Consider the following 21646-nt stretch of genomic DNA (forward strand, 5'->3'; position numbering starts at 1 on the left):
TCATGGATACACTGGAAAGATCTGGGGATTGGGTTGTGCCCTGCCATTGTGTGATTATGGTCAAAGAAGAAGCATTGAGAAGTTACAACGGTTGCTTGTGGTTGGAAGCTGAACTGTTTCATTTCTGGAAAGTACCCTCTCAGATTTGGGAAACAGGGGGAGGGCAAGAGGACAATCGGCTCCCCTATCTGAGAAGGGACGCCCATATCATGACGGGTCATGACAAAGCAGCAGGCTGCCGGGGCACCGGCTGGGTGCCTGCAGGAGGGTGGAGTGTCCTGTTTACAGTGCAGTGGGGTATTATCGGCCCATCGCATGCAGCAGCCTCCACAGCCCAACCACCTGGCGAAGCATCCTGGCACAGGGCCAGGCCATTTCACCATGCAGCTGAGCAGTGGCGGATGCTTGGGTTCTTGGGCAACAGCAAATGGAAAAAACAAAACAAAACAGCACACACCGGAGATAAGAAGCCTTAGGTGCTATCTTCCAGAGACACTTGGTTCTGTTTCCCAACTGCTGCATTTGTATGGCTTCGAGGACAGGGGCTCTGAGTGGAGAGCGCCAGTAGTCAGGTGTCTGAGCACTGAAGGGTTAGACCAGAGGGCAGAAAGCAGAGAGCAGACAAGACATTGGACTGAGAACAGCCAAGAGGGGCCTGGTGCACCACCATATACTGACTAATTCCTTCAGTGGGCAGATTTTGAGCGCCTATGATGAGCCAGTCTACGAGCACCGGTGATATGGGAGGAGTGCACGCAGCTACCGACAAGGGTGAAGTGCACAAGGCTGCTATAATCCCTAAGGGCCAGGCTACTAGGCACAGCCCCTGGGGGTCCCCCCAGCCAATGCCTCTTCAGAAGGACCACCAAACTGTCTCCGCAGCTCCCTCCTCTCCTTGGCTAGAAATCAGCTCAGGCCTGACCACACCAGCAACCCCCCACCCTGGGAACCCAAAGGAGAAGGATGACAGCACTTAGAAGAAGAGCAAGAGGGGGTCAGGGGAAGGCAGTAGATGATGCAGGAAGTGAGGCTTTTGTGGCTGCCTTTCTCAATTTGGCCAGATAGTGTGGGGTGGAGGTTTGGCAGCTCACAAGGAGAAACCAGTGGCTGGCCAAAGGGTCCCAGCTGGGCATCTAGGGGGAGCTGCTTCACTCACATTACTACCTTTGAAGCAATGTAGGAGAAGCCTGGGGAGTGAGACAAGGCTATTCTCCCCACCCTCCATTAACACAAGGCCCAGTGATCCCAAAATACCCAAGAAGGACTGCAGAAGGCAGAAGGACAGCCGATGAGATCATACATGTGGCCCAAACTCAACAACTAGCTGGTCTAACAAATGAGCTATGAGACACTTTCTCACGTTGTTGGGCTTTGAAGCATTATTAGCCCTAGTCTTCTCACTGCTCCTCTTAAAGACAGATAGCTTAATATAGCAGAAGCTGTACCTTTTTAGAGGAAACATGAAAATGCAGATGAGCAAAAACTGAAAAATAAAAACTGTGCTGGTCCCCGGCTCAGAGATTGCCACCTATCCACATCCTTCCTGATCTCTCCGCGTGCATGCATGTATGTGTCTTTTTAATAAAATGAGATATTAGACACATTTTTCTACAATCTGCTTATTTCCATCACTGATCCTCCTTCAGAAAGAGGAGTAGGCAGGGGTGAGGCAGGCTAGGAAGGTGAGGCAGGGCACACAGACTGGCTGGCCATCAGGGGAGCAGGTCCTGCCCTGTCCCCCACCCCCCACCAGCTGTGATACAGCGCTTTTGCTGGGGGTGGGGAAGGAGAGGAGTATGCTAATCTGGAGAGGAGCAAAGTAAACCAGGGAACCAGAATTTCTAAACAGTTCCCCAATAACAGACTGGCAGTTAAGTCGGGGAAGTTCCCCTCCAGCAGCTTTATAGGGATTCTTTTTCCATTTCGGTATGCGAGTTGGGATTAAACACTGCAGGCAGTCTTCTGAGCAACCTGTGGCCTAGTGCCGCTAAACTGCTTAACTCAGGGATGTGTGTGGGTTTTGGAGGGAAATTGTGGTCAAACTGAAATTCCCAATATGACTGTACAAGAGTTAGAAGCCCTCCTTGGAAAGCCCAAGGAGAACCCATCCATCCTGGCAGGAAGAATAAAGCTGGGGCTTAAAACCCAATACCAAGCAAGCAGCTCATTTCAGCCACAATGGGGAGAAGAAGCTACAGAAACTAGATTGAAAAAGAAAGAAGGAAAGAAGAGTAGCATCACATTTCCCTTACCAAGGAGGCATATCTAAAGGGAGAAGTGATGATATTTGTATATGCATGAAAAAACTACTTGGCCAGGCCCTCTGTTAATTACTAATTCCACGGTTAAGTGTGCAGCTCACATGAAAATATTTCTTTCTGGCTATGTGTCTGACTTCCCAGCACGCAGATCACATCTATGGGAAGCTGGAAAGAAGTGCCAGGAGAAACCCATCTAGAGAGGTCACTGCAGGGGAAAAAAATAAGGAATACCGTCTTTGTATCAGCGAGGAAAAAGGGTGATCCCAAGTGTGAGTGTGTGCGTGCGTGTGTGTATGTGTATTTAAATAGCGTAGACACCAGTTATTTAGACGGTTGTTCGATTCTCAAGAAGCTGCAGTTAGAAGAAAAGGAAGTGGTGTGAACTTTTCACCTTTTATCTGAATTCTCTGAAGACTTCTGTAGGATTTCAACATTCTTAAAGCAAAACAAAATACTAGCAGTTAGTGATTGGAGCATGCTTTTTCCTTTGGGATCCACTTGGCCTCTGCAAGAATAGCATAAATAGCACATAGCCTTGCCCTCTTCTTCTTTAAAAAAAAAAAAAAAAAAAAATCCCCATCCATGGTTATTTGGGAGTGACAAATCTCTGGGTGGCCCATAAACTCAGAGGACAGGCATAAACCCTTCTATATCTTCACTTCTTACAACAATTTGATTCCTATCAAGTCAAGAAGAAATCATGACATCCAAGTCATCTCTCAGGTAGTCTTGTAAGATAAGTGAGGGAGAGGAAGAACCAGAGATAGAGGAGGTTCATCTATAATGAACCCTGTGAGAGCGCATCTGTGATTGAAACTTGCCGATTTCTGCTCTGAAGGTGTGCACCCTATACTCTCGTGAACTCATCTATGGAAAAGGATGCAGAGCTTCTGGGCGGGGGAGCGTGGGGGCGGGTCACAGGTGAGGTGAACTGATTTCTCCAGTGTCACAGAGGAAACTGAGATGCAGATCTTTTCTCCCCAGAAGACCTGGATCCCTGTGTTCCATCATCAGATTCAACTGTCTTGACTGCCTGGCTGCTTTGGTTCAGGAACTAGTCCACAGGTTGGAAGGGTTCTACTTTTTTCCCTTGCTAGGAACCAGGGTGATCATACCTGGATCTCAGGAACACTGTTTTACTCACTGGGTATCTTGGGTGGGTCAAGGGTGAGAAGACAAATGAAAAATGAGAGATTACTTTTCTAGTAAGGAGAGCAGAAACTGTCTGAAAGAAAGAAAAGGAAATAGGAACAGAATTATGAAGAACTTCCAATCAAAATAATTTCTGCTTTGTGAACCAATTAGGACTTATTTTTAGCTCCAGCCAACCTGCCTTCCCCTGACCTGAAGCAAACTGCCAGGGTAAGCAACTACTACTCAATTTAATATCAATACCAACTCATACAAAATACCTAGTCTTTGACAGAATTTGACCCCATTTTGTTGCTTTCCCCCCACACCGATGATTTCAAAAACCAAAAGAAAAATATTTTTATATCTCCTTTGAGCTTCTCATGTCCATACTCACATCCATAAGTGTTCATTCAGAATTAGCTTTATGAAACTCCCAAAGTAATGACTCTTAGAAGAGTCATTAGTGGGTGCCAAACCGATGGAAGAAATATTGTGGGGAACAGAATATTTAACTAATGCCAAAGTACTACCCCATAAACCACTTATTAAAAGAATAATGTATTTTTACAGTGGGGAGTCTGGTGGCCACCACCTCAAGTGATCATTTAGCCATTACTAGTAATGGATGCTCTGACCTTATATGCCTCCTAAAGTGATATAAAGTATACAACTTCACCCATGAAATGTTTTTGCTAAAAGTGTTTTACCTGAATCAAATCAGGCTCTAGGGCCTAACTTTCCATTTGCAGGAAATAGAGAGGATAGAGGAACAAGTTCATTGCCACCATGAAAAAAACAGAAAAAATCCAGAATGTGAGATAACTAGAAGGCAGAACTGGTCCACATTTTTCAAAGTCACTCAAAACCAAAAACCAAAAACATGAGTGGGAGAGGAATTCTAGATAAACTCTTTAAAAAAACAAGTAAGAATTTTTTTCTTTTTTCTTTTTTTTTTTTTTTTTTTTACCAAATAAGAATCTTGACTGGATTCTGGCCCAAAGACAAAACAAGGGGCACCTGGCTGACTCAATTGGTAGAGCATGGGACTCTTGATTTCAAGGTTGTAAGTTCCAGCCCCATGTTGGGTGTAGAGATTACTTAAAGAATTAAAAAAAAAAAAAAAAAAAAAGAAAGAAAGAAAAAGAAGAAGAGCAATCAGAGGTGAAATTTGAAAATGGACTGGATACTAAATATACAGGATTATAGATAATCTCTTTAAGGGTAATAATGATATCGTGATTACATAGAAGAATCACCTTATTCTCAGGAGATACCACTGAAGTTAAGGGCAAAATGTGTCATATTTACAACTTATTTTCAGACAGTTCAAAACAAACACATACAGATGTACATATAAATCTAGACACACAGATGTAATACACAGGAGAGAAGAGAGATTTGACAATTGTAGCAAAAAATTTTCAGTGAGTCTAGGTGAAAGATAAGTGGGTGAACATTGTGCTTATAACTTTTCTGTAGGTTTGAAATTCTTCCAAAATAAAGTCGGGGAGGAGGGGAAGAACTGGCTTAATTTGGGAAAACGGAAATTCAATTCACTCCTCAGCAAGGATCTAAACCCTTCAGCATTTCCATCTTGGCAGGCTGTAGTCAAATTCAATTGGGTCACTGCTCTGGACTTCTAATTTGGGGAACGGGAAGGTGGGCAAGAAGAAACGAAACACTGAATGAGGCTTAATCTGTAGCAAGGAATTGAAAGATGTAAATCATACAAAGTAGAATAAAGATACTGAGTGAAGGAGGCAATGTTAAATTAAGAAAGGTCACATCATCCCAGGAGCAAGGCCAAGACTGTGGGCAGAATGAAGGGGCTCCTACTGGTCCAGAAACACAGCTGGAATTGGACAGAACCTCGGCTATGCCCAGCAATGTTAGTGCTGGGCATCGATCTGCCATTATTGCTCCTCCATGGGAACATTGAAACCAGGGAGATCTTATGGGAGGATAAAAATGGCTGACAGGAAGGTAGGTAGGTCCCAGGGAATGGCAAAAAGATTTAGAATTTATCAGTCTTCTTCTATGTGGATGCAAAAATGAAGGGAAGTCAACAGACTTGAGTAAGAATAGGAAAGAGTCCAGCTTGGTGAAAGGAAGACCTTGCTCATCACAGTTGGAGGAGGAAGACTATGGAGTCTGCCCCTGAACAGCTCTGAGAAGAGAGAATTACATGTCCCCAGACATCTCAGTAGTTCCCCCCAGCGCCCCCCTCTCTCTGGAAGGCAGGGAAGTACAGCAGAGGAGTCTGAGCCTGACTAGTTCTAGAATTCCCCAACTATTAAAGGGTAAATAAGAGATGGCACTGACCAATTCAGCTAAATGGAAAGCTCAGAGCCCATGCTATTATCTGGGGCGAGATAAGTTAAGGGGGAAGCGGGGGAGGTGCACATTCAAAGGGAGATTTGCCTTACCTAGCCTGATCAGACAGCTGTGCTCCGGGCTCCCAGACCAAGCAAGAGGGTATAAACAGCACTCAATTTACCTGTGGCTAGCCACAGGCAGAAAGTCTGATCACATGATGAGGCAAGCCAACATCAGAGCTCAGAGGGCAGGTTTGCTCACTGGCTACACCTCACTAGGTTGGAACCTGTCAGGCTCATTTTGCTTGGGGCTGAAGAGTGGGGAGGGGGGCTCCTAAGAAGCAATTGCTCAATTATTCAGGAAGTTCCGGTCACAGGATTTGCTTTGCCTTCAGGGTCTGAAATCCTACTAGGGTCACTCTGCCCGTCCCTGGCAGCCTCACAAAACTGCATGGACCACACTGTCCCACTTGCAGAAAGTCTTCTCTGGTTACCTCCATCTCCTTCTGCAAGTTCTACTGTGTCTCCCCAGCTGCAAAGGGGAGATACCCAAGAGTCTACTATATCCCACCCAGTGGTTCCCCCCCTGGACTCTGACATCTTAGACCTAATCCAGCCTGACCCCAAGTCCCAGGCAAATTCCCAGGTTGTTGCCCTACCGGTGGAAAAACCCCAAAGTGTGCTGGGCAACATTCCAAGGCAACCCCTGTGCTGCAGCTTTTGTCTTGCCAGTTGTTCGGATCTCCTAGGGAGGCTCAAAGGTTAGGCAGTGCCTCCAGGGTAAACCTAGTCTGAAAAGCAAGATCAGATGGCCCCTCCAGAAACAGCCTTGAAAGGTATAATATTGGGAAGATTTTCTCTACCATCAGTGTATGCCCGAGACCACTGATGACTTCAGAGCAGAAGGACACTTGTCAGGTCACCTCGCTACATGTGCTTCCAGAGGCAGAGATGGACAGGGCAACACACAGCACTGGTGATCAACCACCACCCCCACCCCACCCCCGAAGAGCTTTGTGTCTGCTCTTAGAATCAAGGTCTAGGGATCCCTGGGTGGCGCAGCGGTTTGGCGCCTGCCTTTGGCCCAGGGCGCGATCCTGGAGACCCGGGATCGAATCCCACGTCGGGCTCCCAGTGCATGGGGCCTGCTTCTCCCTCTGCCTGTGTCTCTGCCTCTCTCTCTCTCTCTCTGTGTGACTATAAATAAATAAAATAAAAAAATAAAAAAAAAAAGAATCAAGGTCTAGTATCTTCTTTTATAAGTCAGGCAAAGAAAAGGCTTAGCTTCCTGAAATAAAGGAGAATTTGATCCAGGAAAATAGTTTGGGATGTTAATTACCAAGATATCCTATCTATACATCTAAGAATTGAAACACAAAGGCCCAATTACTGCTGTCTTAAGGAGACCCTTTGGCCATTTGCACACCTCCATGCTGCACACAACCCAACAGGAATCGGGGCGGGCGGCAGCCTTTCCTCATCCTCCTACATCTTGTTCTGACCAGGGATGTCATTCACCCAGCACTTATTTTGGGGTAGGACAGAGCCAAGAAGAATCAGAGAATAGTGGGGATAACTATAACTGCCTAAAGACCAGCAATCTAAGTATATATAAGCTGGGGTAGTAATATAGTAAATGTTCACAGGTCTATTTCACCATAACTGGCTGGAATCCATGAAAAAAAAATCTTTTGATGCCAACTTAACCTCAATCTCATGGCTCTAGGGTGGCTGCCAGGAGGCACTGCGGATAAAGGACACATGCTAAAACTAAAGATTTTCAAAACTGTTCAATGTTATGAAGTGGAGTATATCTCATTCACTTATCCTAATTCTGGAAGCTGCTGGGGGTGGAAGGAGAATACAGGAAATAATCAGTAAGCAAAACAGTCAGGAATGATTCTAGTGCCTTCAAGGAGCACAGAGGGATGTAGAGTATGTGGTTTGGTGTTAGAGGAGCCAGGAAGCAAACAGCAGCGTCTGAACCTCTCCCTCCACCTGGCTCCCTAAGATGATCAGATGTACCTCTCCTGTGGGCCCTGTGGTCAGTAGGTTCTCACTGATGGACAGTGAGCCCCCAATTTGTGTACAGAGTTGTAATTCCTGTCCACTTGGTCAGACATGCTGCACCAAACCACACAAATGTCCTCCCTTGGGCTCCTATGCCTTCACAAACCGACTAGGGTGCACAGCTGAGAAAGCTGTCTGCCCCACGCCCATGCTCTGGCATTGCTCTCCATGCTGAAGCTGACTGCTTTTACCCTTAGATCTCTGACATAAAAACTCGAAGTAGAATTACTCCATGGCTCCGGCACAAGAATTACTCCATGGCTTCTGATCTCGGGCTCTTTAAGAAACAAACAGTTAAGAGCAGAGAAAGAGTGTTTCTTAGAAAAAGTAAGCAGTTGTCCCAAGAAGGTACCTGGACATCCTGAGTGTGCTCAGTGTACTTGAGCAGACTGCAGCAACCCCGCGGAGCCCCTGCTAGGGGCATGGACAGGGCGTGGGCACACCGCAGCAGGCACCTGATCATTCCTGGAATCTGATGCCCACCTTGTCCAGCTCAGGTAGTAAGGACAAGCCGCAGTCTAGTCTCCTGAGTGGCCTACTACAGTGGTCAATACTTAGGCCCACATCCTGCCCCGGGCCCAGTATGCTATGTGAATTCAGGTCACTTGACTTCTCTGGGCTTCAGTTTTGCTGTCTGTTAAATGGGGAGAATAAGAGATGTTGTAAGATGAAGAAAACTTCCACTCTCAAGAACTCCTGGTACCGTCAAATTAGTCTAGCATGTACTCATTTTTTTAACTTTTTATTTGGAAGTAATTTCAAACTTACAGATACAAGTAGAACAAGAGCAGTACATACAACATCCGTATAACCTTCACCCATGTTCTCCTTCAGGGAAACATTTGCCCCACCTGCTTTGTCATTTGCTTTCTTTCACATGTACTTTTTCACACATCTGCACACACACACATGCTTACACTCAGCACCTACATGCTCAAGACTCACACACACTCAGATAAAACACTGTTGGGTTTTTGTACGCTTGTTCTGCTCGAAAACAGGTATGTATAGGAGGGTGAGAGGTTCGAGATGAAATGAAAACAAGAGGGCCTTGCTACTTGGTGATGGCTCCATTGCTCTTCTCTCTCCTCCCTGCAGCCAAGGCGGACAGCTAGTACTCAGGGGCCCCGGCTTAGGGACGAACCATTACATGGACAGGGACCAGAAAAAGTACCTGATACAGATGAAGAGGCTGTGTACTCTTTTCTTTAAACAACAAAAACCACAAAAAAAAACAACAAAGCATTTATATGAACCATGGATATAGCTTTATTATACAGAAGTATTTTTTAGAATGTTCATTATAAGGAGATTTTATCTTATGAAGTTGAGAAGTAACAGGCAAAGAAAGGTTGCACATAAGTATATGGTTATCAGGACATTCAAGAATTCCATACAAAATCTGGTTTCGTAAGAGGTAAGGGGATAAGACCTGGGCAGGCTGGGCAATTCATGATACCAAGTCCCTAGATGGAGCTTTCTCCTGAAGTCAAGTCCCTGCTATTCTCCTTTACTGGGCGCACACTTGTCTCATAAAGGCACTATCATGTATTGCAATGACACCACTCCCACTTAACCTAAAGCCAGAAGAAGGGAACATACTCAAATAGAGCACAGGGATGGTTTGCACCAGGAGTTCCCTACATGGAAGACTAAGTTGTCATTGTGACGTAATGCCACCTGAACCTACGCCCCATCAGAAGAATGCACCACCCACATCTATTCCCAAGTGCTCCTCGGGGTTTCATGTAGTCACACATAAGAAAGACACCCTCTTTCCTGTAAGCTCCATCTTAGAGGTGTCTCCCTGACACAGCCCCAAGCTCAGTTACTATGACCATGACCCCACAAGAACAAGAAAAGCCTGCCTGCCTCCTAGGCCTAACTGTCCCTGGTTAGCTTCTCATGCTACATGGAAATCGCTTATCTCAAACCAGTCGGAGACACCCAAAAGCCACACAAGTATCACATATTTAATGTAATAGCCATCACCTTCCAAATAGCCACACCAAGTGAATAGTCCCTTATGGGGTGCTGAAGGAACAAGCGACTTCTTTCCAGCCCACTTTCCTTTCCAATTCTCTTTGGGCCAACTGAACATATGAATGTTTGCTCCTGGAATACAGGCATACAAGCAGAAGGGAAACGCAGGCTGGGCGTGTGCTAGGCAGGCAGCAGAGAGGATGCCAACTTGCAAGGAAATTCACAATGGACTCACCACACACATGTGGGAAGAACCCTGGGATCAGGAGCAAAAGGGCTTTATAGTCACATGGTCTTGGGCAAGTCACTTCCTTTCCAGGCCTCATTTAACTTATCTGCGAAAACAAGTTAATGCCATCTGCACCTGCAGGACTATCATGAGGATGAATGGGAAACATTCTAGAGTACTGACCAGGAGCAACAAAGAGCTAAATGAACGGAACACATGGTTAAAACTAGAGCCATCTAGACACTCAACTTCCATGAAAAATACAAAAATTGATTGGAGATTCCCAGACTCTTCCACAGACGCAGCTGTTTTTGCCTTCTCGTGTGAAAACAGAACTACCCAGGACTGCAGTTCCAGTGAGACAGTCCAGGGACTGCTCTGGGCAGTAGGAAGTGCACACACCACATGGGTGTGACTTGCCCCACCTTCTTCCCAATCTTAGCATCAGGCTATGTCATGCTGCAAAAGCTCTCTGGCTGCATCCCCTCAGTCTCGCCAAATGCCATCCAGCTCCACCCTCAACCCCAGTTTGTCTGTCATATCTGATGGGTATGAGTTACAAAGACAATCTCCAAATGGAGGCCGTGCAGCAGGTTTTCAGCCAGCTCGCAGGTGTGGGGCAGGGAGCGCACGTGTTATCAGCGGTGGTTCTCTCAAAGCCATGTGGGCGATCAAACACGCACCTAGCACAGAAAACTCGTACAGGGACAGCAGTGTGGGGTAGGGAAAAGGAGAAGGGAGGGCGAGGTAAAAGATGCTGTCTTTGTTTCCTCTCAATTGCAATTTTACTCTGTTCAAAGTTACCCACAGCTGGGCAGGTTTATAAAATCATTTGCCTAAGCCACCAGGTCCATGGTTGACAACTTGAACAGCTGGGGAACATGGGCTCCATGGATGACAATGTATGTGGCCAGGGTGTGGGGAATGAGACAGAGCATTTCTTGGTAGCATTTCCCAACTCGTGGCAGGGTTGAGGGGAAAAGGAGAACAAGATGGTGCCTGGGTTGGGAGGGGGGGCTTCCAGCCTGATCACACCTCTAGGTGAAGCCTGAAGCACCCCCAGTCTAGAAAAGTCACTGATTCAGATTTGATTTTTCTGCCATTATAGCACTATGAGGAATTTGGTGTAAATCTACCTGGAGTGAAAGGATACCCACTACTCCTCTGTTTCCTTGGCCTGTCACCCATATCTGCTTCTAAGCCTAAAAGCCAGGTAGTCTGACTTTTTTGTTTATTTGTTTAACAAAAGCCTAACAAAATCCTAAATGTTGGCTGTTTCCATGGATCAACCTGGTAACTAACTGCCCAAGCTCACCCTCTGGCTTTAAGCGAGAGGAAGGGAACCTACAGGCCTAGCAATGACATCCATGGAAATGCCACGTCTTTGCCACCAGCTGGGCTTCAAGCCCAATGACCAGGATGAATAGGAGACCAGTGATTTAAAGAGAGAGAGAACACTAACACTTCAGCGGGGAGGGGGGTAGGTTGCCTTGGAAGTAGCTGCAGAGAGGTATTATAAAGGGGGCACAGTGTGTGGGGACCAGAAGTGGGAAAAACCATTTCAAGTGAGCCTGGGGGAAGTGTGGCTCACTCTCCCCACCCTGGCTGCCTTTCCAGCAACTCAATCCAACAAGTATTTATTGAGCACGACACTCCCCATCTGCCCTGGCCCTCCCTCTGCAAAAACACTCAAATCTGTTCAAGCTGCAGGGTGAGTTCCATTGCACTTGAACTTGAAACATGAGGTGCCTACCTTTTAAAAAGGCAGGCACACAATTTGCAGCATGGAGCTGAAGGGGCTAAACACATCTGAGAAAGTGAAGATACACAGCTGACCAGACAGGGCCATGCCAATGCCACTTTTGAAAGGGAAGGGAAAAGAGAAGAGCAAAACCTTAATTTAAGCTTAGGAAGAATGATACATTGGCCAATTAAAAAAAAAAAAAAAGCTTACTGCAAACATCCCTGTTAATTCTCCAATGTTCCTTTATTCTATGCCTCCTCCCATTTGATTTTATATTTTATTCTCTTGTGGACGAGTTAGACATTTGCTTTTAAGAGTCCTATGTTTAATCCTACCTTTCCCTCTTAAGGAGGTGAGACCTCAGTGCTCCCCTACATGGTTTCATTGAGGATCAGATGACAGGGGATTCAGGTGACAGGGCTGGGGACAGACTAGACCTATGCTTATTAGCATAGTTCTCTCCACCTTGAAAAGCCACCCTCCATTCACGAGATAGGGAGCTCAGGGTCTGAGAAGAGGCATCCCAGACTTACAGTTCTGCCCTGCCAAATAACTATCCACCCTCTAAGGAGCCACGTTCAGGCACCCTCAGAGAAAACTTCATCATCCCTGATCACAGGCCTGCTGCTTCAGATCAACCAAAGCCCTCAGAGGAATCTTCCCAGGCCTCCCCCAACCTCCACCCCTTTTTATTAGGGAGTTGGAAACAGAAACTGCTCATGTGCAGGCAGTGCTGAGCCCAAGGCACTCCATCCACCCCCAGTGTCAGCTGGCTGGGGCTCATGAGCAGGGCAGGGTAGGTGTCCAGAGCCCCAACTTCAGTTCCAGGTTCCCCAAGGGCTGGAGCTAAGAGATTCCCCGTTATGAAATACTTTGATAGCATTCTCTTAAGTTCATTAAAGTCACCCTTGATTGGTGGTGGTTTTCTGACACAGTAAAAGTCAACTGAGGCTTATTCGGGCCTGAGGATAAACATTTAAATGACTCCAAGCTGAGCATGCAGCTTTGTAGTGACCCTGAGAAAAAAATCATGCGGGAGAAGAGCAAAGTGCCAGGAAGAGTTTTCAAAACCAGGAGGTTTGGTGGGGACCCAGAGCTGAAGGCCTGAGTGTGGGCAGCCAGCTGTAGAGAAACTCCCTCCATCCAGCTGTTCCCAAGAACAACGGCCCCTTCACAAGCTCTACACCGCTGGAGAGGAACTGGAGCACAGATAATTTATAACTTCGAATATAATCCAAAACTCTTTTCTCTCGGAGATCAGGATTTGGTTTTGACCTAACAATGTGAATAGATTCGGCTTGTGTTTGGTTAATTCATAACCCTGCAAACCAAATAATGGAGCCCTCTATGAAGACTCAACTCAGCCCTCAGCCAGAGGGGGGGAGGAGGAGGCAGGGAGACGACACACACGCAGGTTTGGCCAGATTTCTTACTCATCTTTTGTCTGCTTCCACTCTCCCTGGCTCCTCTTCTATCCACTTCCAAGTGGGGCAAAACGTATTAACCCACGAAGAGATTGCCCACTCGCACTCAATTAAATGCTAGTGGGCACCCACCTTCACTCTGAACTGGGAAGGAGATGCAAGGTTTCCCTCCCAATCCCTTGAAAGGGCTCCAAATTGCCTGTAGAATAAGGGTAAGCCCAGGCAAGACTAGGAAAGCACTGGAGCTAGTGTCAAATAGTTTGATTAAATGTGATAGTGTAAGATTTCAAAACCAGACCTGCCTCCAGAACATGTCACATCCTAAAGTGTGAAATCTTATGGCACAAAGGCTCTATGGGAGAGGTATAAAAATCCAGAGGATGATGCTTGATTTCTTTTTTTTTAAGTAATCTCCACACCCAACATGGGGCTTGAACTCACAACCTAGAGATCAAGAGTCGCGTGCTCTCCCAACTGAGCCAGCCAGGCGCCCCAAGGACGTTTGATTTCTTACAGTTTCAACAAGATCGAGGAATACACAGTAATGTACAGAACTGTTGAATCATTATGTGGTACAACTGAAACTAATATAACACTGTATGTTAATTACACTTTAATTAAAAAGAGAACAAGATCAAGAATAGTGTGGCCTTGCTGCCCATCACACCATTCAGTTCTAAACTAGCCAAAAATATAAATAAAGCATTCTCTGCCACTAAAGCCCACCAACCACTTTGGCAAAACTCACATGGCCACCATAACTGGAAGTTTTGCGATCCTGCCCCCAATTTTTTGGAGATATAACTATATTTGGAACCAGAGAGAATGATGTTCTCTTACCACCACACCCACTTTTGTTCTCACCCCTCCTCCGCTGACCTCAAATGGTTTAAAATATCCTAGCTCTAGGTTACATGAGTGGAGAACTTCCCATATATATATATATAATCCTTTGCTATCCAAAACATGAAAGAACATGTGGACCCACACTCCTTTGGCCTGGAAATTTCAAGGATGTGGTCACTGGTGGTAACATTTAAGATGGACTTCAGCAGTGCACTTTGGGGACCATGTGCCTGGCACAAGCAAAGCTGTCAAAAGCAAATTGGCAACATCAGGTTAAGCAGTGTGTAATGCTTCCCAAACAGAAGCTGCCTCAATCACAGAGTTTTCAAAAATGATTGTAGCTCTTAAAAGGATTTTAACTGCCCTACCCTGGCTTCATTACAGCAAGATGGCTCCTTGGCGTTGAGAAGTTGGACTGCTCCTGGCACCAGGGTCCAGGGGGACCATGATTTAATGAGGACTTTTTTTCAAGGTCTCTAAAGTAAGGGACCCCCTTTATGTGGTTCCAGACCTATCTAAACACCCATCCCCCAAGAACTAAGTTTTCAAACCATTGCAAGGAAAGAAGTTTAATAATTACCAATAGCATTGTTAATAACAATGCTGCCTTATATTCACTAAAACAGCTATCCTGGAGAACCGAATTTATGTATGAAATAAACCTATCCTATGTCCCTGTGGGGAAGCTAGTATTTTAAGGCAGCCACAACTACTGCCAGCTGTCAGTGATCTGTTTGAAAAAATAAAAGGTAGCGAGAAAAATCCCAAACAGGGGATAAACCTAAAGCCATTTCCAACTGATCTGAGATGTGTTCGCTGCAGTTGTGGGTGGTTTGGGAGGGGGCTTAAGGAGAGGGGATGCACATTTGCCTAACAGTCAAGCTTTTATGTAAATCCAAATTAGTTTGTCTACTGAACACATGCCACCTGACAATGGCCAGCCGGGGTGGGGGCGGCGGGGGGGCACCTCCATTCACATGTGCTGATCTTCCACAAATACTGAGAACTGCCTGGAAGCTGATGACCCCCCTCTTTTTTTTTCACCTAAAACATGAGTGGGGATACAGGTTTGTTACTTTTCTTTACCCTCTTAGAATGTTCTGAGATGTACACCACATGCATTAAAACTGATCTTTATACAGGAATAATGAATGGTAAGGAACGTTGTTTAAGACAAGGAAGGGTAGGCTAACTTTTCCTGTAAAGTGCCATGTTAGTAGATATTTTAAGCTTTGTGGGCCTCACAGTCTCTATTACAACTACTCAACTCTGTTACTGTAGTGCAAAAGCAGCCACAGATAATACTAAATGAAGGAGCATGGCTGTGTTCCAATAAAACTTTATTTACAAAAGCAGGGAGAGGCCTAGATTTGGCCTGCAGGCCATAATTGCCAACCCTTGGTTTAAGAAGGTTCTAGTGGACAGAGGAGGTACAGAAGCAACATGTGGTTCCCACCAGCACCCAGCTGACCCCAGTGGGGCTGGTCCACTAGAGGGGAATCTGTAAAGTTGTATTAAACATTATCTTCATTCTAGAGATGTGGAGACAGAGACACTAAACAGGATAGGTAAGACTGGAACCCAGAACAATTCACCTCCTAGTCCCATTTTGTCCATCAGTAGTCCTGGAAGAACATAAAAATTAGCAGCCTCCAATTGACATACTGACATAAGACACAAATGAGAATTTAATTAAAGAGGGACCTGCCATAAGAAATTTATCTTGGGTTGCTATTCCCCACGGGTGGATCTCAGCTTTCTTAGACTTGACCTTTATTTTTCTCATTGCTTTCCACACCCCTAGCCCCGGCTCAGAAAAATGAAGCCATTCCTCACTTTATGAAGACACCCCTCATGGATGAATGGCCACAGAAGGTAAATGCTGTTCTTTACACCATCACCCTGTTTTTACAAGGTCTAATATATCTTGTCAGGAACACAAAAGGGTGTGGAGTAGAGAAATAACTGCATAGCCCTGAGCATCATGTCACTTCGGGATGGGAAAGAAACAGTGATGACACCTAATTGTCCCTGAAACCCAGTCCCAGCTCACATGCCTTTTTAAACAGCTGGGTTCTGGAGCCCTGTTTAGAAAAGCTCATTTTAAAAGATGAGGGAATAAAACTGCAAGAGGAGGCCTTGAGATTCTGAAACCTGCAGTACTGGTTTCAGACCAATATAGGTTTGCTCTTTGAAGCCTGAAAGGCAATGGGTTTTGGCCAACAGTGCTCTCATCTTGGCTAGGTGGAGGAAAAGTAATGATATAAGCAGTGGCAAACACTGATGGCACCTAGTAGGTGCCTCGACACTTTCTATCTGCTCACTCATGATATAGTTATGATTCACATTTTAACAGATAGGAAACTGAGGCACAGAAGTTAAGAAACCTCCTCCACACCACACTGCTAGTAAATGACAGGGCCTGGATTCAAAATTCAGGAATCCTGGCACCCAAAGCCAGGAGGATTCTCTTAAGGGTTTATGAACCCAAGGTGTTTCCTCCTACTGCACATACCCCACTGGTTTAGAGGAAACCACTTTTGCCACTTCTCAAGTGCAAAGAATGGAAACAATCTGAACACACGTAGACGGCAAAGTTAACACACAGAAGAGCCAACATGCTCCCAAACCAAAGGCCAGGTACATTCCCTTAATGTCTGCTCACAAGGAAGTCCACAGGCTCAGACCACTCTTTCCTTCTGTCTTTCCTCTCTCCTGCCTCACTGAAAAGCTATAGATAATCCCACTATACACCAGAGAAGGACCTCACTAATGCCTCTAGGATACTAAAATGTGGAGGGATGACCCATCAGACCAATCCTTGCAAAAGGGACCACTCCACTTGCCCTAAATCATCCAACAAGGTATGCAGACCTCTAGCATCCTATGGTTTTTACCAGTTATCCTCGGGCCCCTGATCCTATAAAAAAGGAAGAGGCCATGTAGAGAACCCAGTTATCAAAACCTACAGGTTTCTCCATTCCACAGCACCCATCAGTGTTTGTGCCTTTCACTTAGTTCTATAGTAGACCTAAAATAACTGCTCTTAAAAGATGACTAGTAATCGATTTCCAGCTACTGCATAGGCAGGCTTTCTGCTGATTTCTACTAAAAGTGACTAAGGTCCTGGTGCTTGCTGTTCTACTAACTTCCCTGGACTCCAAGGAAGTCCAAACAAAACCAACAGGTTTATAATCTTGTGGTTTGCTTTATAGCTCATGATAGGCACGAGCCTGGGTACTGCTCTGCTCTATACCACCAGATTCTAGGCATACTTTTACTAGTTGGTCTCCATCTTGCTACCAGATTTGGCCATTTCTGTGTTCCAAGATGCAATGTTAACATTTACAATGAGGTCCATCCAGATAGACTTGGACCTTCTGCTTCAGAAACTCTCCTACCTAGAAAGGCACTGTAGCTGCTCTAACTTCAGGAGGGGAGTATGCAGCAACCAAGCCTGGTAATTGCAAAAAGCTCAAGCAACTCTGATGCAGAGAATGTCGTTAACCATTAGACGGCGGGGACCATGACTTTTGTACATTTGGTAGACTCTGAGGCTTTGGAAGTGTGCAATGATCTTTTTCACATCTGGTGTGAATCAAATGCAAGCCTCACTTTCAACTTATTGCCAACCTCCTCATGCAAGTAGGTTCTTTTTCCCATTCTGAACTGCCTGCCTTTGTGGGGGATCTATCAGAGCTTTGAGTGTGAAAGCAAGGTTAATCTTGCTCCTCCCTAGTTTCCCCACATCCACTACATCAAGCTGCTATTAAGACACGGTTTCAGTACTGTTCAGAAAGTGGGGGTATTTGCCACAGTGTACTTGATTGTGGCCCTCACCCCACTGCCACGTTGGCTGGCAAGGCCATGGACAAAAAGCCTTGGTGGGGGTAGAAGGGAAAGGCAGGGGGCAAACTGCCCGGGCACTATACACACACGGACACGATGGCTGGAATGAGACAGCCATATTAAGCAGGTCAATGATCTGGTAACATACAACTTCTGCGCTGCACCAAGAGGAATGTAGGGAATCGGAGCGGAGAGTTTGTACCGTAGTAAAAGCCGTTAAACTAACTTATTCCAACGGCTCGGTTCGGATGAAATCAGCTCCGGGATGTGGCATAAAGGGAAGTGCACGTGAAGGGGGGTGGGAGGTGGGGGGAGGAACTCCAGAGCGGGCGAGCGGGATGCTGGGGCCAAACTCAAGTTGGAGAAGTAACACATGGCTCTACGGGGCTCTCCTCCATGCCCCTCCCCCTCCCCGTGCAGGCGTCCAGCGCCCACCGGCTCCCCACTCCAGCGCCAGCCTGCACAGGGCGCCCCCATCATGCGACACTCACTCCTTCCTCACACCTCGCTGCCACCCCTGCATCTTCCACTCACCCCCATACGACACCTCTGCCCACTTTTCGGTTACGCCCCCAAAGCCAGCCTCCATCTGCCATGTCCCTCCCCTCACCTCCCGGCCCCGACTCCCTGCACACTGTCCCAGCGGCGCACGCAGCGCTCACCGCTCCTCGTTCTCTCCCCCTCCGCCCTCGCAGACTCTGCGCGACCCCCTTTCTCTCCCTTCGCCCCCATCCACTTCCCCCTCACGCTTCTCCCTCAACCCCTCCCCCCGTCACGCGCCCCCCTCCCCCAACGGCTCCTCTCCCCCCTCCCCCCGGTACCCGCTCCAGGCCCGGCTCACCTGCGCGGCCACCCCCGTCCCGGCGCTGGTGCGGCTGCTGCAGCTGGAAGGGGACCGTGGCCCTGAGCGGCTGCAGCCCAGCCCGGGGGGAGCCGGCGGGGGCTGGGGGAGAGCAGCCCCGCCGGAGCCCTCCGGCCCCTCCGCGCCCCGGCCCCCAGTGACCTCCACCTCTGCCGCCCGCTGCGGCCCCCGCCATCGCCCGCCCGACCGCCTGCCCGCCTCGGCCCCACAGCGAGCCCCACACAGCCCCCCAACCCCCGCTGCGGCTGCTTATCTGCTCTGCGGGGCGGAGACCGGCCCCCTCAGCCCAGAACTCTCATTGGCCTACAGAGCCCCAGACCCCTCCCCCCAACCAATCCGTGGCTTGTTCTTCCCATTCCAGAGGATGATTGGTCGAGATGCCTAGCGATCCAATCCAAGACTCCGCCCTCATCCCGCCCCCTCCCGCTTTCCTCCGTCCGAGGGGCCGCTGATTGGTCTGCCCGGAAGGGGGCTGGTTCTTCGGTGCCGCCAATGAGAAGACACAGAAAAGGGGAGCGTCACACCCAGTCCCAGGTAGTATGCAAATACACTGTCACGTGACGTCAGGCTAAGCGGGGGTGGGGCCGGGAGTAAGATGGAATCAAGCACTAGTGAAATCATTGTGGGGGGTAGGGAGGAGTATCAAACTTTCAATAGTTGAACCCGGCGAGCACCGAGAAAGCGATAACTTCATAAAGCATTACTTTTGGTTTAACCTAAAAATATTAGTTGTGAATCTTCATAGGATCTCAGTGCTGTTTGCAAGCTCCAAAGTTAAGATTCTATAAATTAATGCAAAGTTTGCATATATTTGCATGCGATTTGCATTATATTCGTGCACTTAATGGCTACCGTGCCTCATGTGACACCCACATTTGTCTTTCTCCACGTTTCCAAATCCCTAGCTGGTGTGGGTCCAACCCCCCCCCCCAAAAAAAAAAAAACCACCCAGCTGCTAGCCTGTAAATTATATTGAGACTGAAAAGGAGCAGGGAATTTCCCTTCAGAGCCGTCCATTCCAAGTCTAGCTCAGCAGAGTGGAAGAAACAAAGTGACTGAGAAACTTGCCCAAATTTGTACAGTAATTCCATTAGCAAATCCGGGTCTTCCCAATTCAATGGTCTCTGACCTACAAGTCAAAATGAGATGAGATGGTCCCCAAAGAAAATACATGTAGTTGTAAAAATCACATGCTAACATTAGGGAAGGAAAACAGCATTTAAGTTACTATTAAAAACTATTACTCAATAATAAAAATTAATTTATAAAATTAAAAAAACAAACAAACAAACAAAAAAAAAAAAAACTATTACTCTTCAAAAGAAAAAAATTATTACTTGGTATTTATTAACCATTTTGTTCTATATAAGGAAAAAGCAGAAGGCAATCAACCCTGGATTGTCTGCGATAAGGGACCATACAAATAATTGGATAATTCCCTCCAGATTTATATTTAGCTATGAATTCTATTTTTGATCTTGCTTCAGATTTATCTTTCTATTTCTGTTTTTGCCCACTTTAATGTTAAAATGAAGGTATTCCCTGAAGCCATACTAGCTAATCAGAGAAAAGGAGGCAATCTGGGAGCATCCTCCAAGCCTAAGAGAGGTCATTCTGTGATTACGTATTGAAAGCAGATAATACCCAAAGTGGAAATTCAAGAGTTGGTTGAATATTAAAATCACCCTACATACACAGAACAAATTGAGGCAATGGAACATCCTAAAGAATGGTTTTCTTTGCAAAGAGTGTGTGTACTCTAGCATATTTGAGGGATTTAGGTCAAGATCTAACATTTGAGGGGGGCCTGGGTGGCTCAGTTGGTTAAGTGTCTGCCTTCCACTCAGGTCATGATGCCAGGGTCCTAGGATCCTGCTCAGTGGGAAGACTGCTTCTCCCTCTCCCTCTGCCACTCCTCCTGCTTGTGCGTTCGTGCTCTCTCTGTCAGATAAATAAATAAAATCTTCTAAAAAGAAAAAAGATCTGACATTTGAAATATTTTTTATTGGCTGGGAAATGCTATATTCCTTTTTCATGAAGAGGACAACTTTACCACAGGCAGACAGGGATGAACAAAAAATGATGAACTGATAAGAAGTCAGAGTCTTGGGGCAGCTGGGTGGCTCATTTGGTTGAGGGTCTGCCTTAGGCTCAGGGCATGATCCTGGGGTCCTGGGATCAAGCCCTGAGTCAGGCTTCCTGCTCAGCAGAGAGCCCGCTTCTCCCTCTCCCTCTGCCTCTCTCTTTGCTCATGCTCTCTCTCAAATAAATAAAGAGCATCTTAAAAAAAAAAAGTCAAGAGTCTTTACAAACTTAGTTTCTTAAAACAAAAAATCTTGCAATTTATAATGTTCCTCAAGTCCAATTAGTTCAAAGTCTTCATATACTTTTTTTTTTAATTCTCATGACAATCTGGAAGAAGAAAACCATAGATTTTTGTTATAGAGCAAGTAGAAAAACTGAGACCCAAAAAGGTGAGTCCTTTCGATTTCTAACTCAGATCTCTATTGGATCTTACTGGACCGCCCTGCCCCACCTCTGCATTAATAAAATCGGTAATGGTAGCAGCTAACATTCATTGAGTTTCTTTCTCTATGCCAACTACATGTTAAGTACTGTGTATACATTCATTCATTTAATGCTCATGACCACATCTATGAGATGGGTATTATTCCACTTTAATGAGGTATCAGAAAGAAATAGCATGCCCAAGTTTATTCAGGCAGCCTGACACCAGACCGGAACTCCTATTTTTATAAAACTTTGTTATGAACACAGATATTACTATTTATATTTTACATAAACAGTCTCCAAAGATGCAAATTCAGCTGACATTAAAATTAACACTTGCCTAGAACTTTATAGCTTCACATACGTCATCTCACTTAATTTTCACAATAGGCATGTAAAGTAAAAACAAAAAAACAAA

General features: G+C 46.1%; 1 protein-coding gene across 2 annotated transcripts in view; it reads right to left on the bottom strand.

Annotated features, from left to right (window-relative positions):
- Positions 1–18915, bottom strand: part of FAM117A (family with sequence similarity 117 member A) — a 42556-nt gene extending 23641 nt beyond the window's left edge. Inside the window, exon 1 of one of the 2 annotated variants that reach the window (XM_055321545.1) lies at positions 18697–18915. In XM_055321545.1, the coding sequence (XP_055177520.1) occupies positions 18697–18892 (196 nt within the window). In that variant the 5' untranslated portion in view covers positions 18893–18915. The remainder of the gene's footprint in view (positions 1–18696) is intronic. The other variant, XM_055321549.1, reaches the window with a different exon arrangement.
- Positions 18916–21646: the final 2731 nt, after the last annotated feature.

This window comes from Nyctereutes procyonoides, unplaced genomic scaffold (assembly GCF_905146905.1).
Source record: "Nyctereutes procyonoides isolate TBG_1078 unplaced genomic scaffold, NYPRO_anot_genome, whole genome shotgun sequence".
NCBI lineage: Eukaryota > Metazoa > Chordata > Mammalia > Carnivora > Canidae > Nyctereutes > Nyctereutes procyonoides.